At 41.1% G+C, this 26,106-nt stretch overlaps 1 protein-coding gene across 4 annotated transcripts in view; it reads right to left on the reverse strand.

Annotated features, from left to right (window-relative positions):
- RMDN2 (regulator of microtubule dynamics 2) overlaps nt 1–26,106 on the reverse strand; it is a 570,121-nt gene that overhangs the window by 33,577 nt on the left and 510,438 nt on the right. For all 4 annotated transcript variants that reach the window (XM_085611419.1, XM_085611417.1, XM_085611420.1 and 1 more), the window contains exons 9-10: nt 2,096–2,149; nt 1,912–1,992 (exon numbers count right to left, since the gene is read on the reverse strand). In XM_085611419.1, the coding sequence (XP_085467545.1) occupies nt 1,912–1,992; nt 2,096–2,149 (135 nt within the window). The remainder of the gene's footprint in view (nt 1–1,911; nt 1,993–2,095; nt 2,150–26,106) is intronic.

Raw genomic sequence — 26,106 nt, forward strand, 5'->3', positions numbered from 1 at the left:
CATAGCAGGTGACATTTGGAGCATCTTGACCCAGATGATGCTTTTCTGTAGACCTTGGTTTCCTCTTGAGCAGCAGAGCTGAGCCAACCCCCTTTATATGTGGGCCCAAATGAGTTTACAGAGAAATCTTCACGAAGATCTTCCAGTGAGATAGTCCTTGAGTAGACCTTCCAGTTTATTAAGTCGGCTCCTCCTGCCCAATAGACTGTCCGATCTCAGCAACAAGACAACTCTGTAGGCTTCCTGAACTTATGGCCTGTCTGGAGGGAGAAAAGCAACCAGGCAGAGGTTCCACTTCTGTTCAGGGTGTCTCTGGGTCCAACATTGGTCTGCAGGCCTCCTTGGTGTCCAGATGACAACAGAAGAATCAAGCAGGGACTGAGGTGTTCAGTATTTATACCTGTCTCGTGCTCAAACATGGACAGCAGAGCCAACTAGTGGGTCTGAAACATTTCAAAGTTTGTATGCTCCTCCAATCCTGGAGAAACACTCTTTCGTTGATGCTGTCCAGATTTTGTTCGTATCTGAGCCAAAGTCCCCAGTCAAACTAGTTTTGACTGGAATATTTGCTACGTGGACTGGGCTCTGACTTCGGCCTAAATCTGATCCTGCTACTATCAGAGAAAGGCACAAAACAAGAAATGAGGGATCGATGTATACTGTTCTCTCTTCTCAACCCCCACCTCCAAGCCACCAGGTACTAGAGATTTCAGGCAGTGAACACGCAGGAGCCATGTCCGAGAGGGAATAGCCTGTTTACAGAAAGGAGACCACCATTTTGTGCACACATCCTTCACACATAATGGAACTGACATAACGAAGGCAAGAGTCCCAAGTTACAGACTGGACGGACCTTTACTGGTGAGCGGGCACAGGCAATCTTCCCTCCGAGGTACAGGTAAAATGATTGTGCCCTTGGGCTAGAATCATCCTACCACCACTACCAGCGACCGCACAGGCTATGTTCAGGGGGCTTTATTCATCTTCACTCAAAAACAAAGACCACTTTGGGTTTCACTCAGAAAACAAAAAACAAAACAGGATTGAGTGTGTCTTGCATGCTGGCATGATCCTTGAGCTCGCTGTAAGAAAAACATAGTGTCGTCCAAAAACATGCAAGGGCAGGGCGGGCGGGCCAGCATTACCAAGCCAGGCAGGGCACTTTCTTCCCACTGAACCCTCCTTGTGCCGGGTTTTCCAAGTGCTCCAGCGAGAAGGTCCCTTTTGTTCCTTAAAAATGTTAAAATGTTCTATTTCTGTGGTGCGATTTTGCACAACACCTAGAACTGGGCCACAGATTCTTAGCAATTGATCCCCGAACTTTCTAAAAAATATAAAACAGATGATTATTCCTATCTGCCTAGGCGCATGTCGTTGGAAAGTGAGCTGAAGTAGGGACCGCCAAACATTCATCATTTACGTTCAGTAATATGATTAACTATTCGGTTTTAAGAGACACACTAAATGAACACAAATGTCCACGTCTAAAATCTAGATTCAAGTTCCTCCTGAGGTATTGTGAAGATCCGCATTCTCTTTACAATGCTATATATTGTTTTAAAAAATATTGTGTAAACAAAAGGAATATATCTTTTATAAACTACCCATGTCTACATAAGCAAGCGGAAAAGATAGGCGATCTGTTTATATCCTCATTGCAAAGGCAATAAAATGGAAATTAAATTGCACTTATAAAAGATTAAACAACCCTTTGTTGATTTGTTCAATCTAAGTCCACCACGTAAAGTTTAGACCCTCTTTAAAAAACTGACTGTGTGAAGAAGCGGCTAGTTTTCCAAATATCCAAACAGCAACTTGAGACATGAAAATAAATATACGGGAGTAAACGGTGTACGTGGGTGTCTTCCGGTACACATGACAGAGAGGACGGACATTTATTTCAGTACTCACCTCATTGGTCACCGATACAATCGCTGATGCAGCGTCACAATACTTGAGTGCCTGGTTATTCAGTCCAAGGTCTCTATAGCACTGAAATAAATGTGAGATATATAAAAGAAAACTCAATTGTACACGGAACACATCAGTAATAAGCGATGGAAAGCACACAGAAAGAACAATGTGTTATAGTTACCTTTGCTAAATACACATAATTGGATTTGGAATATGAAGGCCGCATTTCTTCAACCTGGTGAAAAAAACATACAAGAAATTAAAGAAATGTCTCCAGAAAATCGACACGACTTGCTATAGTCAATTTAACTGACTTTACATCTTATTGCATGGATGCAATTTGTTTTTCATATCGGGGGTGGCTCAAATAAAATGCGCCTTCCCGTTTAAGTTCCCATAGGAACTCTTGCTCATAGTAATGGCATGCATTGTTATTGGGCCACATTTATATTCATTGTGGCAAGGCACAAATATATGCAAGAATAGAGTATATATTAAATTCTCAAATGCTCTTAACGTATAATAAATCCCTTTCCATTGTATATATGAAATATTGAAATATGTTTTAGTTTAACAGCAGCTCAATACATAAATGAAGGAATTGCTTCATATTAGTTTAAATGCTACACACCATAAAGTGCTTAAAATGCTAGGGTTTTGCAGTGTGAAATCACAATATTTTCTTTTGGAGGACATTACCCACATACAACAGAATTTCGAAGTGGAGAGGTTGTAATTTCCCTAGTACAATATGCTTATATTGATCCTCAAGATCTAAATTATTAACAAAGAATGAGTTCATCACAATAAATAACAGAAACAAGACCTTTTCTAGCAACATATAATGCTAATCGTGCATAAACTCTGTGCGACAAAGAACAGTGCTGTAAAATTGGGTTACTGATTGAGGGGTGTGAAACCCTACTCAAGCAGCAACCACAATCCTTGATGGGGTGAAGTCACAAGCCAACTCTAAATTAACCTACGCACTTTTAAGGGTTTAAGTGAAAATAGTGCCAAAAAAGCTTAAAGTGCCACTTGCGGCTATCTGGTCATGTGAAACCGGGAGAAAGTCATAAGTTGAGGCCGACCGCAATGGAGCATGGGTCGTATACAGGGACCAGGTTAGTCCCATGGAAAAGCTATCTTCTCTAACCAGCGCACAGAGTCTCATTCACGGTGGAGAAAGCCACGAGGAGCAGGGAAATGTCGCAGATGGTCATTGATGCAACGCGAAGAGCAGGCCTGGCAGCACGGATGGGCGGAGCTGTAGTGTGAAGATCCTGTTGTCGTCACAAAAGTTGGGCCAGTACTTCGCGAAGGCTCTCTATGTGAGTGATTGATGTTGCAGTGCGATGGGTCGAGCTGACGGAACTTTGCCTTGGCGGGTTGTGTGAGTGACAAGGTTTCAGCACCAACGGCCCCACTCACGGTCGCGAAGAGCCCAAAAACTTCAATTCAACCTCTCTGAAGCCGCACCAAGAGTCCATAACCTAAGGAGCATCAGTTGGGGATCAGGGCCCTGCTCCAGCTTGTTTCGGGTGCTAGTTCAGGTGGTTGTGAGCCTGTTATGTTCCTATGGCTCTAAACAGCAGGCTAGCAGACTAGCCCTTGAAATCACTCTGGGAGTCCTCAGTGCAGTTGAAGGTCCCAATCACTCTGATTCAGGCAGGAGGGAAGCAGGGCAGTAGTCCAGCAGAGTGACAGTCCTTTCAGCAGCAATACAGTCCTTCTTCCTGGCAGAGTTTCCCACAGATCCAGAAGTGCACTGAAGAGTTGGTGTTGGATGTCCAATATTTATACTTGCCTCTTCATTTGAAGTTGGAGAAGCCTCTAGAGGCTTCCCTTTGAAGTCTACAGGCTTCCTGTCTTCCCTGTACTGGCTCCAGACTAACTGTAGGGGGTGTGCAGCCATTTGTGTGGCAGCAGGACCCAGCCTATTCAAGTGTAAGTAGGGCAGTACCCAGCTCTGTCAACCTGCAAGTGATGGGCCATCCAGGCACACCTAAGAGCTCTATTCTGTCTGGCTGCCTAGGAGAATACAAAAAGCCCAACTATCGGCTACACACAGTCATGTGACCCAGAGACAGGCTGCAGGCACCAAATGGATAAGGCAGGAAAATGCCAACTTTCTAAGAGAAAAGAAGACTAGAGCGAAATGCCCCAGACAGGTACTGCACTACAATAAACACTCACAAATGAGTGTAAGACATTGTATACATCACTTATTCAGAATAGATAGATTTATACACAATAGAAAACAATGTTGTTCAATTACAACTGAAATGAACAAAACAATCCAAAGTGGAAACAGACTCCTTCTTGCTGAAGTAGTGTTTAATCACAATACTTCTGAGGGCTCCAAAAATTCAAGACAGTGCAGAATAATCCAAATCATGTATCAAAACAATGTACTGAGGCTTGAGATTCGTTCCCAATGCATTTCGGGTGAATCTATCACCCTTCTTCAGGGGATATCTACGAACAAAATGAAATACATTTATTCACTATACATATCATTCTGGTAAAGGCATAAAGATAAATTGAGATCTGGAGGGGCTGAGTGCCACAGAGGGATTAGCAATACTGCGATATAAGGTAGATTAGTAGAAAATGCAGATTCGTAACCAGTGGTTAAAAAAACAGATAGTGGGAGAATGGCCGTACAAGCAAATGCGTAGGGAGCTAGAAAGCTTCAAGCCACCGTAGTGTGCGATTAACCAAACCCCGTGAGTGCTGTATTAACAAAACCTGCTCTACCTCAAGATAAACGAAAGGATGTCAATCTGAGGAAACAAAAGGATGTCAATCTGAGGAACCAAACGGGTAAAATCTTCAAACTACCTGTGAAATAAACAGGAAAATAAGTTTCCAGTTTAATGAAGTTGTAACAAACATACTGCCAGCTTCATCTGACGAAAGTACAAGCACTCACCGGGCGTATTATAACGCTGTAGTACTCAACTGACGATAAAGACGCTAATCATACATGTCGAGGTGTACGGCAAAAAAGGATGATTGTTGATGGTTATATCATTGCCTAAAAGCGGAAAAAACAAGGAACTATGTTGTTAAGTCTCTACAGTGCCTGACTACAAGCGTTTAAAAATATGCGTGAGAAAGCCTCAAGCTGAAATTCTGCCTATCGATTATGCCTGATGTTAAAGCATTTACCTGTGTGCTCGGGCTACCAGTGGACGCGGTCATACCGAAAATGCTCTTGCGAGCACTGAAAGCATGCCGCTGTTTAAATTGCGTAGCCGCCGGTGCTGGCGAACCAGAGCCGGTGTCATAAACACCAATGAAGGACTCGTGTAAAGGCTAGGCGTGGGGCGCGGCCATCTTACAATGGAAAAGTGTACTAGAAAAGTGTACTTATGAATTTAAAAGTATCAGCCAAATAGTGTCAAAGAGTGTTAATATAGCGTGAAAAATGGTTAAAGAAGAAAAAAGATATACAAGCACTTAAAGGAAAACAGCAACCAAAACATTACTGATTGTTTACTAGACGCGGTAAACGATCTTGTCAAAACAAGATATACAATCACCATGAATTAACGTAAAAGATGTTGCACAAATTACATGGCTTGTTGATACTAGTACAATAGTAGTAAACTCGTCCTAGTGTAAGTCAATGAAGTTACTAAGAACTCCAATAAAAAAATTACAAAATCATTCGGGTACACATCAATAGAACACTATTCAAAATGCTGTTCCTGACAAGATCATTACAGAGATAACAAAATTGACACCGAAGTAGTAAACTCTATCACATACAACATTAATTCCTTGCAGGTAAACAGTATCGTTAAAGCAGGTTGCTCAAGCTCTATAAATAAACATCAAAAGAGTGACAAGAGTTACATTGCTTGTAAATGCAAATACTGTAATAGAAAACTCATCCACGTGCAATTATGCCCAAGTTCAGTGGGGTTTCAAGAGCTGTTTGAGTACACATCAAAAATTAAGTAAGGGATGGTAAATGAATTGTGCACAAGAACTGTTGTTTCACAACGTCAACACGGAGATGATGAATGGACAAGGTTAATGCGAGTGTAGTAAGCTCAACCACATTCATTCATGCCAATATAATCAGTTTTAACACAAAGTTCTAATGTATTAACAACACTTATGCATAACAGGAAGCATGACTTAAAGTGGCCTGAGTGTAAACACTTACTAATACGATGACGACTCAACAATATAAATGCAAAGTGTCTTGAGGCCATGACTAATACAACATGAATGATTATAACACACAGTTAAACAATGCAGTTGAATTATACAAAAGTGAAGACTTGCTAATTAGACTGAACCTCGTGACTTGTGTGGGAGTAAATAAAAGTGGTAATCACAAAAAGTATAACAAGGTAGGTGAAAAAACTAAACCTGCGCCTAGCTGTCGGTCCGCACTCCCAATGTTACAGAAATACCATAAAAAGCATGCAAATTCGATTTTGTCGTTCAAACCTTTGGGGCTCAAAGTATTCAAAAAACGAATCCAGAAAGACTCCCTTTGGGTGATGAACTTGGTCATGTCACGATCGTTGTGAATTTGTACAACTTCTAACACACTAAATCTCAATTGCGCTATGGAGTGATGTGTGTCGCACCAGTGGCTTGCTAGTGGTGAGCTCAATGTTCTAGTACAAATTCTACTCTTGTGCTCTGTGATTCGAGTACGTAGAGACCTTTCGGTCTTTCCTACATAATACAAGCCACAAGGGCATTGTATGGCGTATATAACATTTTGTGTGTTACAGTTCGCTGTGAAGTGAAACTTGATTTGTTTACCCGACCAGGGGTGCGACATAGACGTACCTGTAATGACATTATTACAGTGGGAAGAATTGTAACACTTTAACATGCCCTTCGGTACCTGAATGTCTTGAGATTGGCGTTTCTTCAAAAGTTCCTTAAGATTATTGGAACGTTTATAGGCAAAGATCGGAGGATCTTTGAAAAGGTTCCCAAAATCTGGTTCTGTTTGGAGTAAGTCCCATCTGCTCAGTATGATTCTTTTGATGGCAGGCGAGTGGGTTGAGAATTTTGACACAAAAACCTCCTGGGTTTGAGGCCTTTTCAAACGTTTGTCCAGTAATGAAGATCTAGAGACCTGCTCTAATCGTGTCACAGAGGCTTCCACTATTGCACTCGGATACCCACGTGTCAGAAACTGTTGCTTGGTTTCTTCAGGAGTTGTGTGTAGTTGAGAAGTGTCTGAAGTAATGCGCTTGATTCTGGAAAATTGCGAGTATGGTAAATGTCTCTTCAATGATTCAGGATGAAAACTACTGTAAAGTAGCGTGTTGTTGCGGTCTGTCATTTTTTTAAACAGTTTAGTGGTAATTTTGTTAGACTTTAATTCAATGTGTACATCCAAAAATGAAATAGAATGACTGTCTAGTGTGTGTGTAAACTGGATCCTGGGATTACGTTCGTTCAACGAACCAAGTTTGGCCTCTAAATTTGCCTGTCACCATGCCACATGATGAAAATATCGTCTATATAGCGACGATACATGATTAAATGGTCAGTTTACTCAGTGTCACTCAAAATATGTTCTTGTTCGAACTTCATCATGAAGATGTTCGCATAGCTGGGTGCTCCCGCAAAACCCATGGATGTACCATGTGTTTGTAAGAAGTATTTGTCATGCCATTTAAAGTAACTATGGAACAGGCAGAAATGTAGCAATTCAAGAAGAAAAACTTTATTAGCTGATGTTTCTCCCATTTGCAGCAAAGCCCATTCAATGGCTTCAATACCTTCAACATGGGGGATCGAGGTGTATAAGGATACAATTGTATCTAAATTCTCAACCCACTCGCCTGCCATCAAAAGAATCATACTGAACAGATGGGACTTACTCCAAACAGAACCAGATTTTGGGAACCTTTTCAAAGATCCTCCGATCTTTGCCTATAAACGTTCCAATAATCTTAAGGAACTTTTGAAGAAACGCGAATCTCAAGACATTCCGGTACCGAAGGGCATCTTAAAGTGTTACAATTGTTCCCACTGTAATAATGTCATTACAGATACGTCTATGTCGCACCCCTGGTCGGGTAAACAAATCAAGTTTCACTTCACAGCGAACTGTAACACACAAAATGTTATTTACGCCATACGATGCCCTTGTGGCTTGTATTATGTAGGAAAGACCGAAAGGTCTCTATGTACTCGAATCACAGAGCACCAGAGTAGAATTCGTACTAGAACATTGAGCTCTCACTAGCAAGCCACTGGTGCCACACACATCACTCCATAGCGCAATTGAGATTTAGTGTGTTAGAAGTTGTACAAATTCACAACGATCGTGACATGACCAAGTTCATCACCCAAAAGGAGTCTATCTGGATTCGTTTTTTGAATACTTTGAGCCCCAAAGGTTTGAACGACAAAATCGAATTTGCATGCTTTTTATAGTATTTCTGTAACATTGGGAGTTCGGACCGACAGCTAGGCGCAGGTTTAGTTTTTTCACCTACCTTGTTATACTTTTTGTGATTACCACTTTTATTTACTCCCACACAAGTCACGAGGTTCAGTCTAATTAGCAAGTCTTCACTTTTGTATAATTCAACTGCATTGTTTAACTGTGTGTTATAATCATTCATGTTGTATTAGTCATGGCCTCAAGACACTTTGCATTTATATTGTTGAGTCGTCATCGTATTAGTAAGTGTTTACACTCAGGCCACTTTAATTCATGCTTCCTGTTATGCATAAGTGTTGTTTATACATTAGAACTTTGTGTTGAAACTGATTATATTCATGAATGAATATGGTTGAGCTTACTTCTCTCGCATTAACCTTGTCCATTCATCATCTCCGTGTTAACGCTGTGAAACAACAGTTCTTGTGCACAATTCGTTTACCATCCCTTACTTAATTTTTGATGTGTACTCAAACAGCTCTTGAAACCCCACTGAACTTGGGCATAATTGCACGTGGATGAGTTTTCTATTACAGTATTTGCATTTACAAGCAATGTAACTCGTCACTCTTTTGATGTTTATTTATAGAGCTTGAGCAACCAGCTTTAACAATACTGTTTAACGTGTTTACCTGCAACGAATTAATGTTGTATATGATAGAGTTTACTACTTCGGTGTCAATTTTGTTATCTCTGTAATGATCTTGTCAGGAACAGCATTTTGAATAGTGTTCTATTGATGTGTACCCGAATGATTTTGTAATTTTTTTATTGGAGTTCTTAGTAACTTTATTGATTTACACTAGGACGAGTTTACTACTATTGTACTAGTATCAACAAGCCATGTAATTTGTGCAACATCTTTTACGTTAATTCATGGCGATTGTATATCTTGTTTTGACGAGATCGTTTACCGCGTCTAGTAAACAATCCGCAATTTTTTGGTTGCTGTTTTTCTTTAAGTGCTTGTATATCTTTTTTCTTCTTTAACCATTTTTCACGCTATATTAACACTCTTTGACACTATTTGGCTGGTACTTTTAAATTCATAAGTACACTTTTCTAGTACACTTTTCCATTGTAAGATGGCCGCGCCCCACGCCCAGCCTTTGCACGAGTCCTTCATTGGTGTTTATGACACCAGCTCTGGTTCGCCAGCACCGGCGGCAAAGCAATTTAAACAGTGGCATGCTTTCAGTGCTCGCAAGAGCATTTCCGGTATGACCGCGTTCACTGGTAGCCCGAGCACACAGGTAAATGCTTTAACATCAGGCATAATCGATAGGCAGAATTTCAGCTTGAGGCTTTCTCACGCATATTTTTAAACGCTTGTAGGCAGGCACTGTAGAGACTTAACAACATAGTTCCTTGTTTTTTCTGCTTTTAGGCAATGATATAACCATCAACAATCATCCTTTTTTGCTGTACACCTCGACATGTATGATTAGTGTCTTCAGTGCACGCGACTTTATCGTCAGTTGAGTACTACAGCGTTCTAATACGGCCGGTGAGTGGTTGTACTTTCGTCAGATGAAGCTGGCAGTATGTTTGTTACAACTTCATTAAACTGGAAACTTATTTTCCTGTTTATTTCACAGGTAGTTTGAAGATTCTACCCGTTTGGTTCCTCAGAATAACATCCTTTCGTTTATCTTGAGGTAGAGCAGGTTTTGTTAATACAGCACTCACGGGGTTTGGTTAATCGCACACTACGGTGACTTGAAGCTTTCCAGCTCCCTACGCATTTGCTTGTACGGCCATTCTCCCACTATCTGTTTTTTTAACCACTGGTTACGAATCTGCATTTTCTAATAATCTACCTTATATCGCAGTATTGCTAATCCCTCTGTGGCACTCAGCCCCTCCAGATCTCAATTTATCTTTATGCCTTTACCAGAATGATATGTATAGTGAATACATTTATTTCATTTTGTTCGTAGATATCCCCTGAAGAAGGGTGATAGATTCACCCGAAATGCATTGGGAACGAATCTCAAGCCTCAGTACATTGTTTTGATACATGATTTGGATTATTCTGCTCTGTCTTGAATTTTTGGAGCCCTCAGAAGTATTGTGATTAAACACTACTTCAGCAAGAAGGAGTCTGTTTTCACTTTGGATTGTTTTGTTTATTTCAGTTGTAATTGAACAACATTGTTTTCTATTGTGTATAAATCCATCTATTCTGAATAAGTGATGTATACAATGTCTTACACTCATTTTTGAGTGTTTATTGTAGTGCAGTACCTGTCTGGGGCATTTCGCTCCAGTCTTCTTTTCATTTTGAATTTGATGGGTGGGTGGAACCACCTCAGGTACAGCACACCAAGCTTCATTCAGTTTATGTTTACAGCGTTTACAAGATAAATTAGGTAAACTTGAGTGCACGCCAGCTGTTTTTCTTTACCAACTTTCTAAGAGAGACATTTTCAAAATTGTAATTCAAAATCCGACTTTACCGTAAGATAGGATTTTTCATCACAACTCTAAAGACCTGTTTATCTGTTCCCATTCAAACATTATAGCTTATTAAATGTAATAAGGTAACCCCAGTGTTATCCAATGGAAGACACAGGCCTTGCAGTACTGAAAAAGGAATTAAAGACTTTTTTTTACTACCGGAACATGTAAAACTTGAAGGTCAAGGCCCAACTTTTTAAATACACTGCTCCTTGCCCTCTGGGCTGTCCAGGATCTACTCAAGGGGTGACACATATGGATTATGGATTAAAAAGGAAGGTTTGGGCCTGGCAAAAGGTTTATTTTGCCAGCTCGAAATGTCAGTTTAAAACTGCACCCACACGCTCTGCAATGGCAGATCTGAGACACGCTTAAAGGTCTTCTTGAGTTGGTGGTGCAATCAGTGCTGCAGACCCACTAGTAGCATTTAATTTACAGGTTCTAGGTACTCGTAGTACCACTTTAATAGGGACTTAAATGTGAATTAAATATTGCAATCGGAGATAAGTTAATGTTACCATTTTTGTAAGGAGTAAGCACATGCACTTTAGCACTGGTTTGCAGTGATAAAGTGAGCAGAGTCCTCAGGCCAGCAAAAACGATAACAGCAACAAATAGAAGAGGATGGCAGAAATTTGTGGGAAATCCCACTCTAAGGCTCACAGGTCTAAGAAGTACAAACCAGGAAGCCATGTGTTGAGGTGCAATGGTGATTTGAGGTTTGCTGACCAGACATAGTAACAAACATTTGCATGTCTTATTTGATGGGGGGGGATCTGAAAAACAAACCATTCTCTTGGAGTGCAAAGCCTCTAGCTAGGGATGCTATCACTTAATGAAGGGGCAATGAAGTGAACATACTTTTAGACTACTTTCATTGTAGAGAGGTAATGTTCAATTAGAGTACCCCATAATCAAAACTCACAGAACAGAAAGTAAATAATTAAGATAAAATAGAGTAATGTATCCCAAGAATTTATAAATAGCAACAGTCTTACTTTTAGTGTAATACAATTCTTTGTTTAAATACTCTCTCATGAAGATTCTTAATTTCTTTAAGGCTCAAGCAATACGGGATACCCTTTTGGATAGAGGAATCTAAAAAGTCTAAATCAGAGAAAAGCATTCTCCAAGACTGAATGGCCTAACCCGGTTTTCACCAGAGCACCGACCTCCGGACAGCAGGTAATGGGAAATGTATTCAAGAATAAAATATTCACAACATACATTTCGCCTGGACTGACCCTTTTCCAGGCAGATGAGTCAGGAGGACACTCTGACTGTTAGTTTTCTGATCTAAATTGGGGATGTACTGAAATTTCCCCTGTTCCTTGTAGATTTACATTGTTTTGGATGACTTGGACGGTTTTACCTTTCATCATGGATTTATAATGCTTCTGACAAAAGTTTTACTCAGGGGCGGCTCCTTAACTAAGGTGCAGGAGCGTCGCCTCAGTGCCTTTCAGCGTGGCAAAAAAGGAACAATAAGATAACACAATGTTATTATAATTTTATTTTTCTGTGCTGGGGCAGTTTTGTGGGGCGGGCCTAGGTTGCGCAGGAGGGAGGAGTGGTGGCAACTTCCTAAGTGCGCATGAATGTTTGGCCGGCTCTATGGGGCTGGGCAAACATTCATGCGCACTTTGCATGTTCTCCACCCTGGCTACATTACAGCCTGAGTGGAGAACATGCCCAGGCTCCCATTCCCCATCTGAACGCTGAACCACAGCAATCAGACCAATCACAACACTGCATTGCAGTGTTGTGAATGGCTTAGGGGAGCCTATCCTGCTTCCTAGTTGAACAGAAGCCAGGAAGAGTACAGAGAGGACAGAAGAGAGTTGGCAGCCGGGCAGCTGGCTGGCCAGCAGGTAAGTGATCTCCCCTTCCCCCCTCCAAGCCCCACTACTGCTTCGCGGAACAGCCACGACTGGTTTTACTTGTAATTTTGTGAAGAAACCCATTAAGATAATAAATGTGATAAACTATCCCACTTGTGTAAAAAGTTTCATTATTATTGTTGCAGGTGATGCGTATATCTGTATTTACAAGAATATCTATACACTAGGAAGTGTAACTAATGGGCTGTGAGAGCACCTGATGCTGGGCTCTGTTCTCCTTTTATGCCCTCATTTTGTCTATAAATTAAAAAGCTGCATTAGATTCTGCGATTCCTAAGAACGTTGTAAATTGTTTTATTTGAAGATTTTGCAACAGTGGCAATGGTAACTTTATCATAACATGACTTCTATCTTGCTAGTGGGTTTCAGAGTGATAGTGGTCTGTACTTTACAGTACATTTGGGTAGGAAAGAGCCATGTCTTCACTGCCGTTCTGAAATACACGTTTTTAGCATTGGCTCGTATACTGGCTAGTCCTAAATTCCATAATTAAGCTGCTTGGACACTGAAAGATGTGCTTACTATGATTGTCTTCTTTTACGGTGGTACAATTATTAGGGTGCTAGATTACTAGTATATCTATTAAGCTTCATTTGTAGGAAAATCAGTACCCTTCCGTTGATTGATTTGTGAGGATTGCAGAGTATATTTTGAAATTGGACCTTCTCGCAAAAAGAAACAAAGGAGGGACTTCAGCACAGGATGTGGCCTTTAAAGATTTTATAGAAAATGTTTCTTGCGGATTCAATCTGGATTCATTGGAGGATTCTCGTAACTGAAGGTGGCACTCCAGGGCATACACTATTTGCATAATCTTGTTGTGATATTGGGTAAGTAGTTATCTGGTTCTTGTTTAAGAATCCAAAATGTTGAAAAATACACCATGATGTCCTTATGGTATTAAATGTAGATTTGGTTGCTTTCCACTACATATTTTATTAGAGACAAACTACTATTGGTTTATTCGCCTGAATAAAGAAACCTTTCCTGTAAAAACACAGAATAGTTTGTAACAAAAAATGTATTGGCTGAGAATTCATTTTCATCAAGTGAATTCTTCCAACATTTGTTAAATGAAGACAGGCCTAATCCCAAAACTGTTTAGCTGTCCTTTGTGACAGCAGTTTATAAATGTAACATATATGTAGGTCTTCGAATGTATATGAATGTGTATTGGCGGGCACATTCCAAGGTATCTCATACGTGATTCAATATCATGTCTCTTCAATTCCATAAGAATATCATGTCATGAAGCCTGACATAGAATTACCTCACTGTTTACAGTGTTGATCGAGTAGCCTGATACTTTTGAAACATTTACAATTTAGCTCAAGTCTGACTTAGACCAGCTTGGTTTGCTGCCAAGTAGAAAGCGTTGCTGCCTGTGTAGAGATGTATATAAAGAGCACAGTGTAGCTAAATTCTGTCTCAGACAAACAAACTCATGATAAATTCCACCTTGTGCTCTATAAATATAATAAATAAAAGGAGGGGAATGGCATCCCAGCCTTATTCCATAGTGGTGCAACCTGTCCGATTATCATTAACTATTATTCGGGCCATGACCCATGATAAAGAAATGCAGTTGAGTTAATGCAGTGGGACAGTAATTCCATTGCCTTGATAACAAACAAGACATACCTTTAAAATGTAACTTGACCATTGACCTTGACAAGTAAACATTTGCTATATGACAGGAGTTCTTGACTGAATGCCTAAGAGTGCCTCCAAGGAAGATAGGAACTTACAGATTACAGGCAGAATGCATACTGAACTCACCCACAAAGGGCCCCGGGGCATAATAGGCATTTGCACCCACTTTGCACACCCCCAGGCCACTTTGGTATTACAGAAGGGGCCACAGAAGCTTGTGCGTCCCCTTCTTTAATATCGATAGGGCTGGCGCATATAAAGTGCAAGGGGGCGTTCCCTCAAATGGATGGGGCTGTGCCCCATGCAAATGAGGGACTCCCCTTGCCTCTGCGCCCTCGCCTTATTACAGATGCGGGCGCCGAGGCAAAGAAACTCTCAGGAGGTGCACTGTCAGTGGGCCCCTTTAGAGCAGCCCTCTGGAAGGGAGAAAGGGGGTCCTATGGACCCCTCTATACATCCCCTTGCAGGCGGGTGCAGTCACTGACTGCATCTGCCTACAAGGGGATCTCTAATCCCCTTTGAGAGTGAAGGAGGGTTGCCCCCTGCACTGTGAAAACACAGAGCGGCTTTAAAGCAGTCGCTCTGTTGTTTACATGACTGTGTTGCCCTTTGGGCAGCGAATTCACCATAATCCAGCGCATTTTCCTGGATTGAGCCGGGCGCACCTTTTGAAAGGTATGCCTAGCGCAATCCAGGGAAATGTTTTGTATCTGTAATATGGCCCCTGGTTGCTTAAGAGTGCATAATAGGGTCAGGCGTTTATCACATGACAAATGCACAGGATGGTTAACAGTTATGATATTGAAGATGCCGTAGACCTAATATGGAATCAAGTAAGTCTTGATTCAGAGCCCACAACCGCACCTCCTACATCACTGGTGTCCTCAAAGAACTCCCAGACTGTTCATTAAAACATCAACAACACCAGAAGCTGAACGTGGAGCTTGAACACATCCAAGTCGATTTACACACAACACGACAGTGCCATGAGGAACAAAGGGAATACAAAGCTTAATGACTTACATCACCATTACATCAGTGCTTATTAAGTGAAGGTCTACTTTCACAATGGATGTAAATATACACACATATACATATGTATATACTTATATAGATATAGCACAGACCCTGGTGGACCCTACCATCCACATGAAAAGCCGTCCATGGAAGCCCTATCAATAAAATAGTGACTACACAACTCCGCTTATTCTTAAATTTTCTGCAACATCTCACTCTTATGTACAGTGATGTTTACAGTTCCATGTTTGAAACACATCTTTGAACCTCGCCCATCTCACCAAACTCCTCCCAAACACGTTGTACTACATCCAAGACACTTCCAACTATGAGCTCTGAAAAGGTGCACTGGAACGCAATTGATATTAGATTTCTTCATGGCATCATCAGGGGGATGAAGAGCTAGTCAAATGCTAGAATACAAAACTATATGTGTACTACGGGAAAACTAGATTGCCCTCCAAGAGACTGTCAGGGATGCTACAAGTTCCATTGGCAGCAATGTGATTGCTCTATTTGACATCACTCTTTTGCTAAACTAGTTACCAATAATCTTCATCTTTGTAGATTATCCATTGATTGTCAGTAACAAACTGAACATAATGGTTCCAAAACCAAGGTCCAACTCCAGTATTTAAGACAAAGGAGATGAAGAATGCATCCTGGTAAGTCTTGGAGGAGAAGATGATACTGGAGGCTGCAAAAATGTAGAAGACCCTTGTAACTTCTTTTGTGTGTTATACTAGGGATATGAATGAGGGTTGACTGGAGATTTTTGGTACCAATCAAGCGGACTCAAAGTAAGAGAGGAGAAGAGATGCTCTTGGCTGTCCGTCTGAGGGATTTAAAATCAAATATGTTCAACTCCACAACAAGGGAGGAGACATGACTGTTAGAGCAGCATGGTTTGATCACCCTGAACTGGGTGGGCTAAGGAGTGAAAGTTTAAGGTAGTTGGACAAGCCTGAACACCCCTGCAGCAGCTGTAGACTTCAACATTGTCATAAGACCTAATGTTTGCCACTCCGATGAGCTACTTATGATCACACCAAAACCTTGGGCTATCCTTAATGACTGAAAAAGGCCTGAAGTATAGAGAATGCAGGTTTCTTATTGGAACTGGAGAGTCCTGTCTGATTCCATTAACAAGTCCAATACCATGTTCCACTGACTTATCTCTGGTTTTCCACCACTAGAGGATAAGATTCGGTGTTTCTTCAATTACTAATCATGTACCTTTGTTCCACACCTGCTGATAATAATGTCTCAAGGAATATGGTGCAACACAGAGTCAGCAGAATCTCACCACAGGATCATGGAGGCCAGTGTGAGGGATGGATGTGTTTGGCACATAAAACACACATGCTTGCGTGTACAAGGAAGTGTGTGATAAGACTCAATTGTAGAAAAAATAATAAAAAAGAGAGCACCATGAAAAGGAAAAAATGGTGGACAGCTCAATAACTGCTGCCGTAATACAGAGAATGCAGTTTGAAGCACAAAGGGTTTAGTATGTGCAAGAATATCAATGCCAAATGAGTCTTAACTTAACTTTTATGATGCTGTGTGTAAACGCGAAGACAGATCGCATTTGCTAAGAACATCTTAAACGTGTAGCTTGTGCTAGCCTAAATGCAGATAAGGATTTTCCAAGCAAGATATGCTGATGGAGGCTCCCTTTTCCCTAGCTAGTGATAGGAACATTTCCTGAAAGAACAGAGAACCATGACGTATATGAGTATATACATCATTGATAAGAATGGAAGCTTCTGTTAGGAAGTTTGGAACACTGAACTGGTTAAAAGGGATAGAAGGAGGACACATGAGAATGTGCCCTAGTCATAAATGGACATCGAACATCTACTTCACATGGACAAATAGCCACAACGCCAGAGCTTGAAGCCAACCAGGCTGAACACATCAAAGTCTTCCAATTGATTAAATGAGACTGATGGCCATATTATTAGCTATTAAAGGCTATATCACCTGACATATTTTGATGCAGGGAAGTGCGTACCGCCAAGCAGCCCAAACACTGCTCCTAAGCCGTCTACTGGGCGTGCAAGCCAGTATAGGCCTTCAGAACTGCCAGTGGCACGTAAGAGACATCACCTTTATAGTTTGCACTTTCATATTCATGATGGTTTACTCTTTGAATTTAGGTAACTGTTATGGGATATCATCTAGGCTTTTACAATAATGCTGTTACTCAATTAATTATTGCTACTATAAAATAATTACATAATAAATGCATTGTTGTTAGTGTTTTTGCTGTTTTCTACATCGCTGTTGCCATTTGTCTACGTTCAAAATAACATGTTGTGTTAATTGTTGCTATCTGAGCACGCTTGTCCAAGACACAAATACAAATAATTTACTATTGTACATCCAAGTGAGAAAAGGAGATTGTTGTAGGTGTACCAAAAGTGCACAGCAGTTACAGTTTTACGAGTTCAAGAAGAAGGATGAGTTTGCAACCAATCCATTCTAGTACACCAAAGATAGTCCCAAATTGGGCAGAAAAACAAAACCTGAAATAGGAGAAGAAAGTGAGCCATATGGAATGCAGAAAAAAAGATAAGCCCAGAGGAAACTGAAAGCATATTTAATGATTACCTGAGGGAGTCATCACAGTGGAACTCAGTCGGACGGTACTACAGAGATATCGAATGCATCATTTTACACAATTCATACTACTCTTTACTGGACTGGTTTCGTCATTGGCAAATAATTCAAAATCAACTAAGCTCTTATCAGAAGCGTACAGTTTAGGAGCCCAAAACTCACATGGATAGCCTACATTTAGATGGAGGCCTTGCAATTGATTTAGAATACTTTAAACCCAAATAAATTAATTCATCATACTCCATCCATGTTAGAACTGCCGCTCACAGGATCAGAATCATGAGCAGTGCATGATAGACTGCTTTGTTTACTGCCAATACCAGTGACTCGAAGGGAACAACAGTGTCCATGATGATCCTCAAATTCTGCACCATCACCAGTAAGCTGCTGTCACGTGATCAGAATAGGTCTAGGAAGAAACACCACCATTTACATGCTCACGTTTTTTAAGTTGCCTAAGATCCTGCAAACCAACATGATATATCTCCAACTCTACACCAAGATGGGCAGCCTGATGACACTTACCCACATGTAACAGGGAGTTAGTCCACCCTGGCAGGGATTTGGCAGATCACCCACCCTAGGCAAAACTAGGTTAGGTAGCGCTAGGAATGAGTACAACTATACACAGCACTTATGTCCCTGCATATATACACTGTCTTAGCACAATAGTAGAAATGTTCATCCTTTTCACTGTTCTTGTGACGCTAATTAGGCTAATCTGTTTCATTCTAATTATTGCAGCACATTTATTTTATGGAAGAATCACAACGCCTCAATAAATATTGAAAAGCCTTGCTGAGTGTTTCTTGTGTACTACTTTGGGTAAGCATGAGAGCCCAAACGAAAGGTTCTAGATCTGTGACCACGATTTCCTTGGGGTTGCACACACATTTGTTGCGCTGAAAGGTTAGGGGTACAGATGGTGCACTGTGGCTAGCTGGGACATAGGCCAATATATCCTGAGGGTGTGCACAGAATCAGTCTGGCACAATCCTGACGTTTATGTTGTCCAACAAACGCACAGTTTTACAAAGGGAGGTACAAGCTGTACGACACTGCCAGATGAGCTTAGCTGAGGAGGCCAGGTGGATGAAAGGGCCCCCAGTCTTGTGTGTTTTTACAGTACATTAATATCATTGTCAGTGTATACCCATTTAACAGAAGTCAGTTGTCTTACATTCAAAAGCGGATCCTGACAAATAGGTAGCAATCTTATTTTAATCTCCTGCAACACCATGAATAGACAGCTAAGTCTTTGTGTTGAATGGCTACATTGCTGACACCAAGGAGCAAAGTCATGGGCCTGAGCCAAAGGCAACATATAAGCATTAAGGGTCTTATTTAGAGTTTTGCGTAGTGGGACATCAGTTGTATTTAGAGTGCCATTGATACCATTGCACTCTTAATATAGCATATGAGACATTCACCACTTTTTAGGTTGGCCTCAATCCAACCAACTGTAAATAAGGCCCTAAATCTGGCTATGGAATCACAGCAGACCTGTAAAAAAATTACATCACTACTGTAATAAGTTACTAAACTTGAACTGTGATATCACAATACCTCCTGGTAGCAGATGGTGGAAGGGAGGTCAGTGAGTAGAATAAGTAGTAATGCCCGATACTGAAGGCTATTCCCTTTGTTAAAAGCCCTCTATCCAAGTTCTAACGAGGCTGAGGCCCATTAATAGCTGGTACAGTCCATAGCAGGCGGCCTATAATGTCACTTAAATATTCTAGCAACTAAAGGAATAATGTTCTAAAATTGTTCAAGGAGAAACAGAAAGACAAGTATTAGAATGTTGGAGCAGGAGGGACCTGATAGGATCTGAAAGCCATAGGACTCTTTGGTGAATTTCAATATTCTTATAAGGAGTGGTAGAAGATACTTGATCCCATGTATATTGCAGAAAAAACAGCAGGCCTCCTAAGATACAACACAGTTTATAGCTTCTAAACCTGAATTATAACTGTTGTATTTATTTTAGTGTCCTTGCAAAGGCTCAGGCAAATCATGAATATCTCTATATGACAAATCACCCAGACAGGTGTCAAAGTGTCAGAGAAGACAATCTCCTCGAACCACCTAGTTCTTGCAAGTTGTTGCCACTCATGTAATGAACTAACAGTATGGAGCAGCTCTACGAATGGATCCCCAATTTTCCCACAAAAATCAGCATTAGATGCTGAAACCCCCACTACAGGCTTAACAGTGTTTTGAATGCCAACAATTCTGGATAAAAGTATGCCATTTTAAAGCAATATGAGCTGGAACCAGAGGGGCACAAAGGGTTAAGCCAGAATGTTCATGACATACAATATTGTTTGCAGTCCAACTGACAACCCTTTCAGTGGCGGCTCCTACACTTAGGCGGAGAAGCATCGCCCTGCAAGAAAAATAAAATGATAATAACAGTTATTATCATTTTATCTTTCATTATTGGCTATGTAAAGCCTGTGCGGATGGAGAGGGGCTGCGCTTTACGCAGAGCAGGCGGAGGAGTGGTGACACTCTCCTAAGTGCGCATGAGGGTTTGGCCAGCCGTCTTGGGCTGGCCAAACCGCCATGCGGACTTGGCATGTTCTCCACCGGGCTGTGTTGTGCAGCCTGTTGGAGGACATGCCCAGGCATCCATTCCCTGACTGAGCGCCGAACCACAGCACTCAGGTTAATCACAACGTTGCACAGCAGCATTGTGATGGGCCAGGGGAGTCGGGAGCCTGGGTGCTTCCAGGTTCATCGATCTGTAGAGGACGAGGACGGTGAAAAGCGGCTGCCAGTAAGGTGTTTTTTTTTCTTTGCCCCTTTTATTGTTTCTGAGGTACAGATTTTATCCAGCGGCATTGGCACAAAGTCACTTTGGTGGTCTGCCATAATTAGAGGCGGGTGTAATTTGCTGTACCGCAATTACGTAAAATGATAGCAAAATTATGCAAGATTACGGGGAATTACGCAAGGAGCAAAACTAAGCATTTAGTGCTATTTTCTTGGGGCAAAATGCACCCTTGTATCCAAAATGAACAAGGGGATGCATTTTGCGCTAAGAAAATAGTGCTAAGTGCAACAAACAACAGCAGCCAGAAGCCACTCACTAAGTTTGTTGCTGCTGTGTCTTGAGGGAGGACGTTTGTGCCAAACTACTCATAATTAGGCAAATTAATGTAATCACGTAATTTTCAGTAAATTTGCATCAAAAGAGTAACGCAAAATTACCAATATTACTCCAGCATAATTACAATTTCACCCATGCCTAGTCACAATGAACCTAATGAATGCTGAATTTGTGAAAGAAAATTAAAGTTTCCTAAAACTTTCAATATTGCTTAAAGGCCTGCCAGGCAATAACCTACCCCTTACTGGTCATATGATGGTGCTGAGTTCAACACACTTCCTATGACCGTAATGCTAGCATTTTCTAACCTCAGTTCATTAAGTTCAAGTTTGCAACACTCCATGCTTCACACTCACAATGACATTCTGGGGCACGAATTTTATTGGGTCTAGTTGGATTCCCTTTTGACTTCCATGGTCATTACTTTTAACAACAGACGTCAGTCAGTGTTAGATCACCGGATCAGTCTACTTCCTGAATGATACATATCCACAAGTAAAACTATTCAAAACAGTGTTTTCTTATTTTTGACCAAGACGTAGTGCATTTTTCATGGTGACGAAGGGATTTTTCAAAAAGGGGGAAGTGGAACATGCTACACACCAAGCATGCCGTGCAAATATTAAAGGTGGATTCCCACATGACAATGTGAGTAAGAAGGCGTTGTAGACTCATTTCCAGAAAACTATGCAACGCCCCTATCATCATTGCCTCATTCTACAAAAATGTAATCTTGCTTGTCAAATTTTGCAAGAGCTCTTGGGAATCTGTTCATTTAGTTTATTTAAGAAGGCGGCAGTAAACGGTCAGTGTGGACTGATTTACAAATATATTTTTAAAGTTCTAAATCTACACCTCTTATGTTACACCTCACGATTTGCATGCATTTCTGACTATTCGATGAAGCACCACAAATCCAAGATTATGCATGGAAAACAAGGCGTATAACTTACAGAAGGTAAGTACTGCGAATATGCAAATCAGATATCTCCATATTTTTTCTTCTCCGTCTGAATTTTCTTTCAGACAGAGAAACTTCTTCCTCTGCACTCCCGTTAAATATAGGGGTGCTCCCGACTGCTTCATAATCTTGAATATAGCTTTACTACAAAGATTTTCCGGTCTGACAGCACAGTTGTCTCAGGACCAATTGTAACCAAATATTTTAAAATATGCTTAGAGTGAGTTTTGGTTTCACCCAGATAAATATTCTTCTTTCATCTCAGTCTACTGGCTGTCTGGCGTACCAATCCACCTTTCAAAAAGTGCTTCCACTTGAATACAGGAGGTACTATTTTACATGTCAAACATACACTCAATACTCCAGCTGTTGTCCGCATTTAATTTTTTTGTCACCGTTACGCCTTCCATACAGAAAACAATACTTTTTGCTCCTGATTTTCCTCAGCATTCACAATGCCAATAGACCAGGCTTAAATGTAATTAACAGCATATGGGAATGCACAACATGCAAACGTTATGTAAATTGTGTTTATATGCTTTGGCACACTCTATTAACATACTTCGGCATATTACATCCAGGCCTACTGTCTCTGCAACGCTCTCTACGTCGGAATCGACAAGAAACTCCTTTGCAAATTCCAGACTGTGCAGAACTCCGCAGCCTGACTGATCCTCGACATCCCCCATCCCAGTCACATCACCCAACACCTCTGCGAGCTCCACTGGCTGCAAGTCAAAAGAAGAATAACCTTCAAACACCTCACCCAGGCATACAAGACCCTTCACAACACTGGACACGCAGCCGCCTCTCCTTCCACACACCCCAAAGACACCTCCGATCCGCCCAGCTCTCTTTGGCCACCGTTCAATGTATCAAGAGACCAGAAAGGGAGGAAAGTCCTTCTCCTGCCTTGCAGCCAAAGCCAATGTAACCTATGTAAGTGCGCCCACTACTTCCAGCAGTATCAGCGTACAGTGGGCGCAGAACAGGAAAGAGCGGAGGCAACATCATATTCTCCCAGCATACGGATTGTAGGGTGCAGGAAGGAGGAGGGCGCGGCGAGCTGAGTCCGTGGAAGTAGGGAACCCCTGTGGGCAGCTGACATCCAAGTTTCAGCATATCGACCTTGGGCGATTGAATCACCCTTAACAAGGAGCGGTTAGCATTCAACATTCCATACACATGATTCCGTAATTTACATACGGACTACCCACCATTTGGGGGCAGTGACCAGACCATACCTACTTATATAGATTGCCCCTTCCTTCCCCTGTCCTGATGAAGACCCTTCAGCTCAGGTTGTGAATTGCCCTCATTGTACCAGGGTCGAAGCTTCAACATCCACCCCCCACGTGGGCCTTAACCCCTTCCTTACCCCAGTCCGCCCTTTCCACAGATAATGTTTCTATGTGCACCTCGTTTAAAAAAAAATATGAACAATATCGGAAACAACCTGTATGAGGCAGGCCCTAATAAGGAACTTTTCTGAATACAAACTATAGCCGTTCCTCGTTTTTAAAATGTATTTGCAACTAAGCCTACCTTGTATGTAATTTTAAATCCCCTCTTCTCTCTACTTTATCTGTCCAACACATGAGCACATCCTTTTTCCCTCCCTCTTTGGAGCAACCTTTATATTGATTGAATATCAGATTTATTGAATATCACAATTTATTCAGTTAAGGAGTATCTGTGAATAAAACAGCTCTCCTTGAATCAATTTGTGCATTGTATTTGTTGAGGGTGTGCTTATTTTATCTATTTTCTTTTGTGGCATTTGTAAGTACTATATGACCATATGCAATTATAATGTGTCTTTCAAACCATAAATATTGAACAATTCGATTTGTATATAAATTGGTCCAGGACCTACTGTTTGGCTATACCGATCGATACCCAGGTCCGTGGACTGTTCATGGGTTACCCCATTATGATATAATGGCACACTAAAACACTGTTCTTCTCCAGCTGATGTATTCTTGAAGCTGTATCACATTTTAAGAGTTTCACTAATTCAGTTTTATGGTCTGGCTTGACAGCGCAGCTATCTCTAGATCATTTTGTGAGAATCACCAGGAGAGGCGCTTTGGCTCCACCCACATGGAAGAATCCAGGACTACAGGTTTTGATTGGGTAGACGTTGTGTGCTTCCACAATGAAAGTGGTTGCCCTCCACACAGCTATGATCATTTTTGTTTATTTAACCAGCTGCCTGAGCTTGAATTTTCAGGGGCACACCCATGACATTGTGATGCTATTAAAGTGCCTTAGATAACTAGAATTAGGCATTTTCTGTTTTTCTCTGGCAGCAGCACAGATCGGAGGAGGGCAGTCAAGGTGCATGGAATTTTAGTTCTGGCTTGACATCATAAGCGAGACCTATTGACAATGCTTGTTATTTTATGTGAGCATCCTATATATTTAACTTTCTTTGTATTTAAAATTCCGATTTGCACTGGATAGAAAGAAGGACTGTTCATAACATTTCATGTACTTTGTCAATGGCCTAAAAGCCCTAGTGAAACGGGGCAATATGCCTACAAGTCCTGCCCTCCAGTATCTCAATCTGAGTTCAGTTGAACTAGTCAGTAGTTTCAGGATTGCAGAGCCACTGATTGACACTGGTTATTGTTGGCAATACTAGATGCATAACAGCACATGTTAATGATTTCATTATGGCATTTCCAATTACTATCTCTGTTCTTTTAATGGCTAATTCTTAGATTAAAGGCAGCTGCCATATGTTGTTGTGTGTTGAACTGCCCAAGGAAACTGGCTTGGCGAAGGCTTTGATTGCACATTTGCTGTTTCACTTAGGATCCTGAGGGACACTGTGAGATGCTCATCAATCCCTCACCAGTGCCTAAAAAACGCACACAAATTTGGTGAAACCACCAACATGTGGATGGCGAAATTGAACAAACTTGAAGTGTTCAAGTAGTCAGTGCTAAAGCTGTGAAAAAAATAAATAAGTGCAGACCCCTGATGTTTTTCTTAGAAGCGCCCCGCCAAAGCTGCTGAATGTCAGGGTTGCTGAATACCAAGGTTGCCTAGCTTTTATTCCACCATACCATTGTGCCCTGGCCCTGTGTGACATACAACTAAAGACTCCATAGTGTGCATCTCTTAAAGAGTGGTAGAGGGTCAGAGGGAGCGCAGGGTATTGGAGATGCATGAACAGACACCTTACGTCTAGAAAGGACACATTTTATAAAACAGATGAGTAAAGGTAAGGACGGACTACATGCCCCATAAGGCTGCAGGACTCTCACAAGAGTTGACTAAGGTGGCGGCCATCTTGGAGCACAAAGTACGAGTTCCTCATGGTGTACAGCCTCCTTGTTAGGCAATAGCAATACATAGTTGCTACAGCTAGGACTTTTTGTTAGAATCCATTTATCTGTTTTTCCATGAAGTAAACAAGGATATGTAGAACCACAGAGTTATCATGCAACAAACTCTATAATACTAGTTTATTTCAAGGGGATTCATACATAACGGTTAGAAACTCTTAGCACTTGTTTGTTTCACAAACATCATCAATAGGATACAAGCTCTATTTGAACTACTGCAACTTCAACAGGAGTATAGTAGCATAGAGGTATTGTTTTATGATATGCTGATATCAAACATAGTTAATACATATATGACTAGGATTTGAAACTACACATGCAATACTAAAACATATTTTCATGATACAGTTTATCTTTCCATCATGATTGCAAACCAAGCACGAAATGTTATTTCCTAATTCTGAACATAGCGTCGCTGGTAAGCAACCTTATTGTAATCCTGGTGGGTATTGAGTTACTGTATTAAAACGTTTTAGTATATCACCTCAAAAGAAAGGGAAAGTTTCAAACTGTAATAGACAGCAGAAATATAGGTGCCTCACAGGTAACACATCAAGTTAAGATATCATTGTTCAAACTGTAGTAAAGATCTCCATTTCCTGTTAGATATCAACGCTACAATAGTGCAAATTAGCCCAGCTGCGTGATGAGGTGCAAGATGATAT

This window comes from Triturus cristatus, chromosome 6 (genome assembly GCF_964204655.1).
Source record: "Triturus cristatus chromosome 6, aTriCri1.1, whole genome shotgun sequence".
Taxonomy (NCBI): domain Eukaryota; kingdom Metazoa; phylum Chordata; class Amphibia; order Caudata; family Salamandridae; genus Triturus; species Triturus cristatus.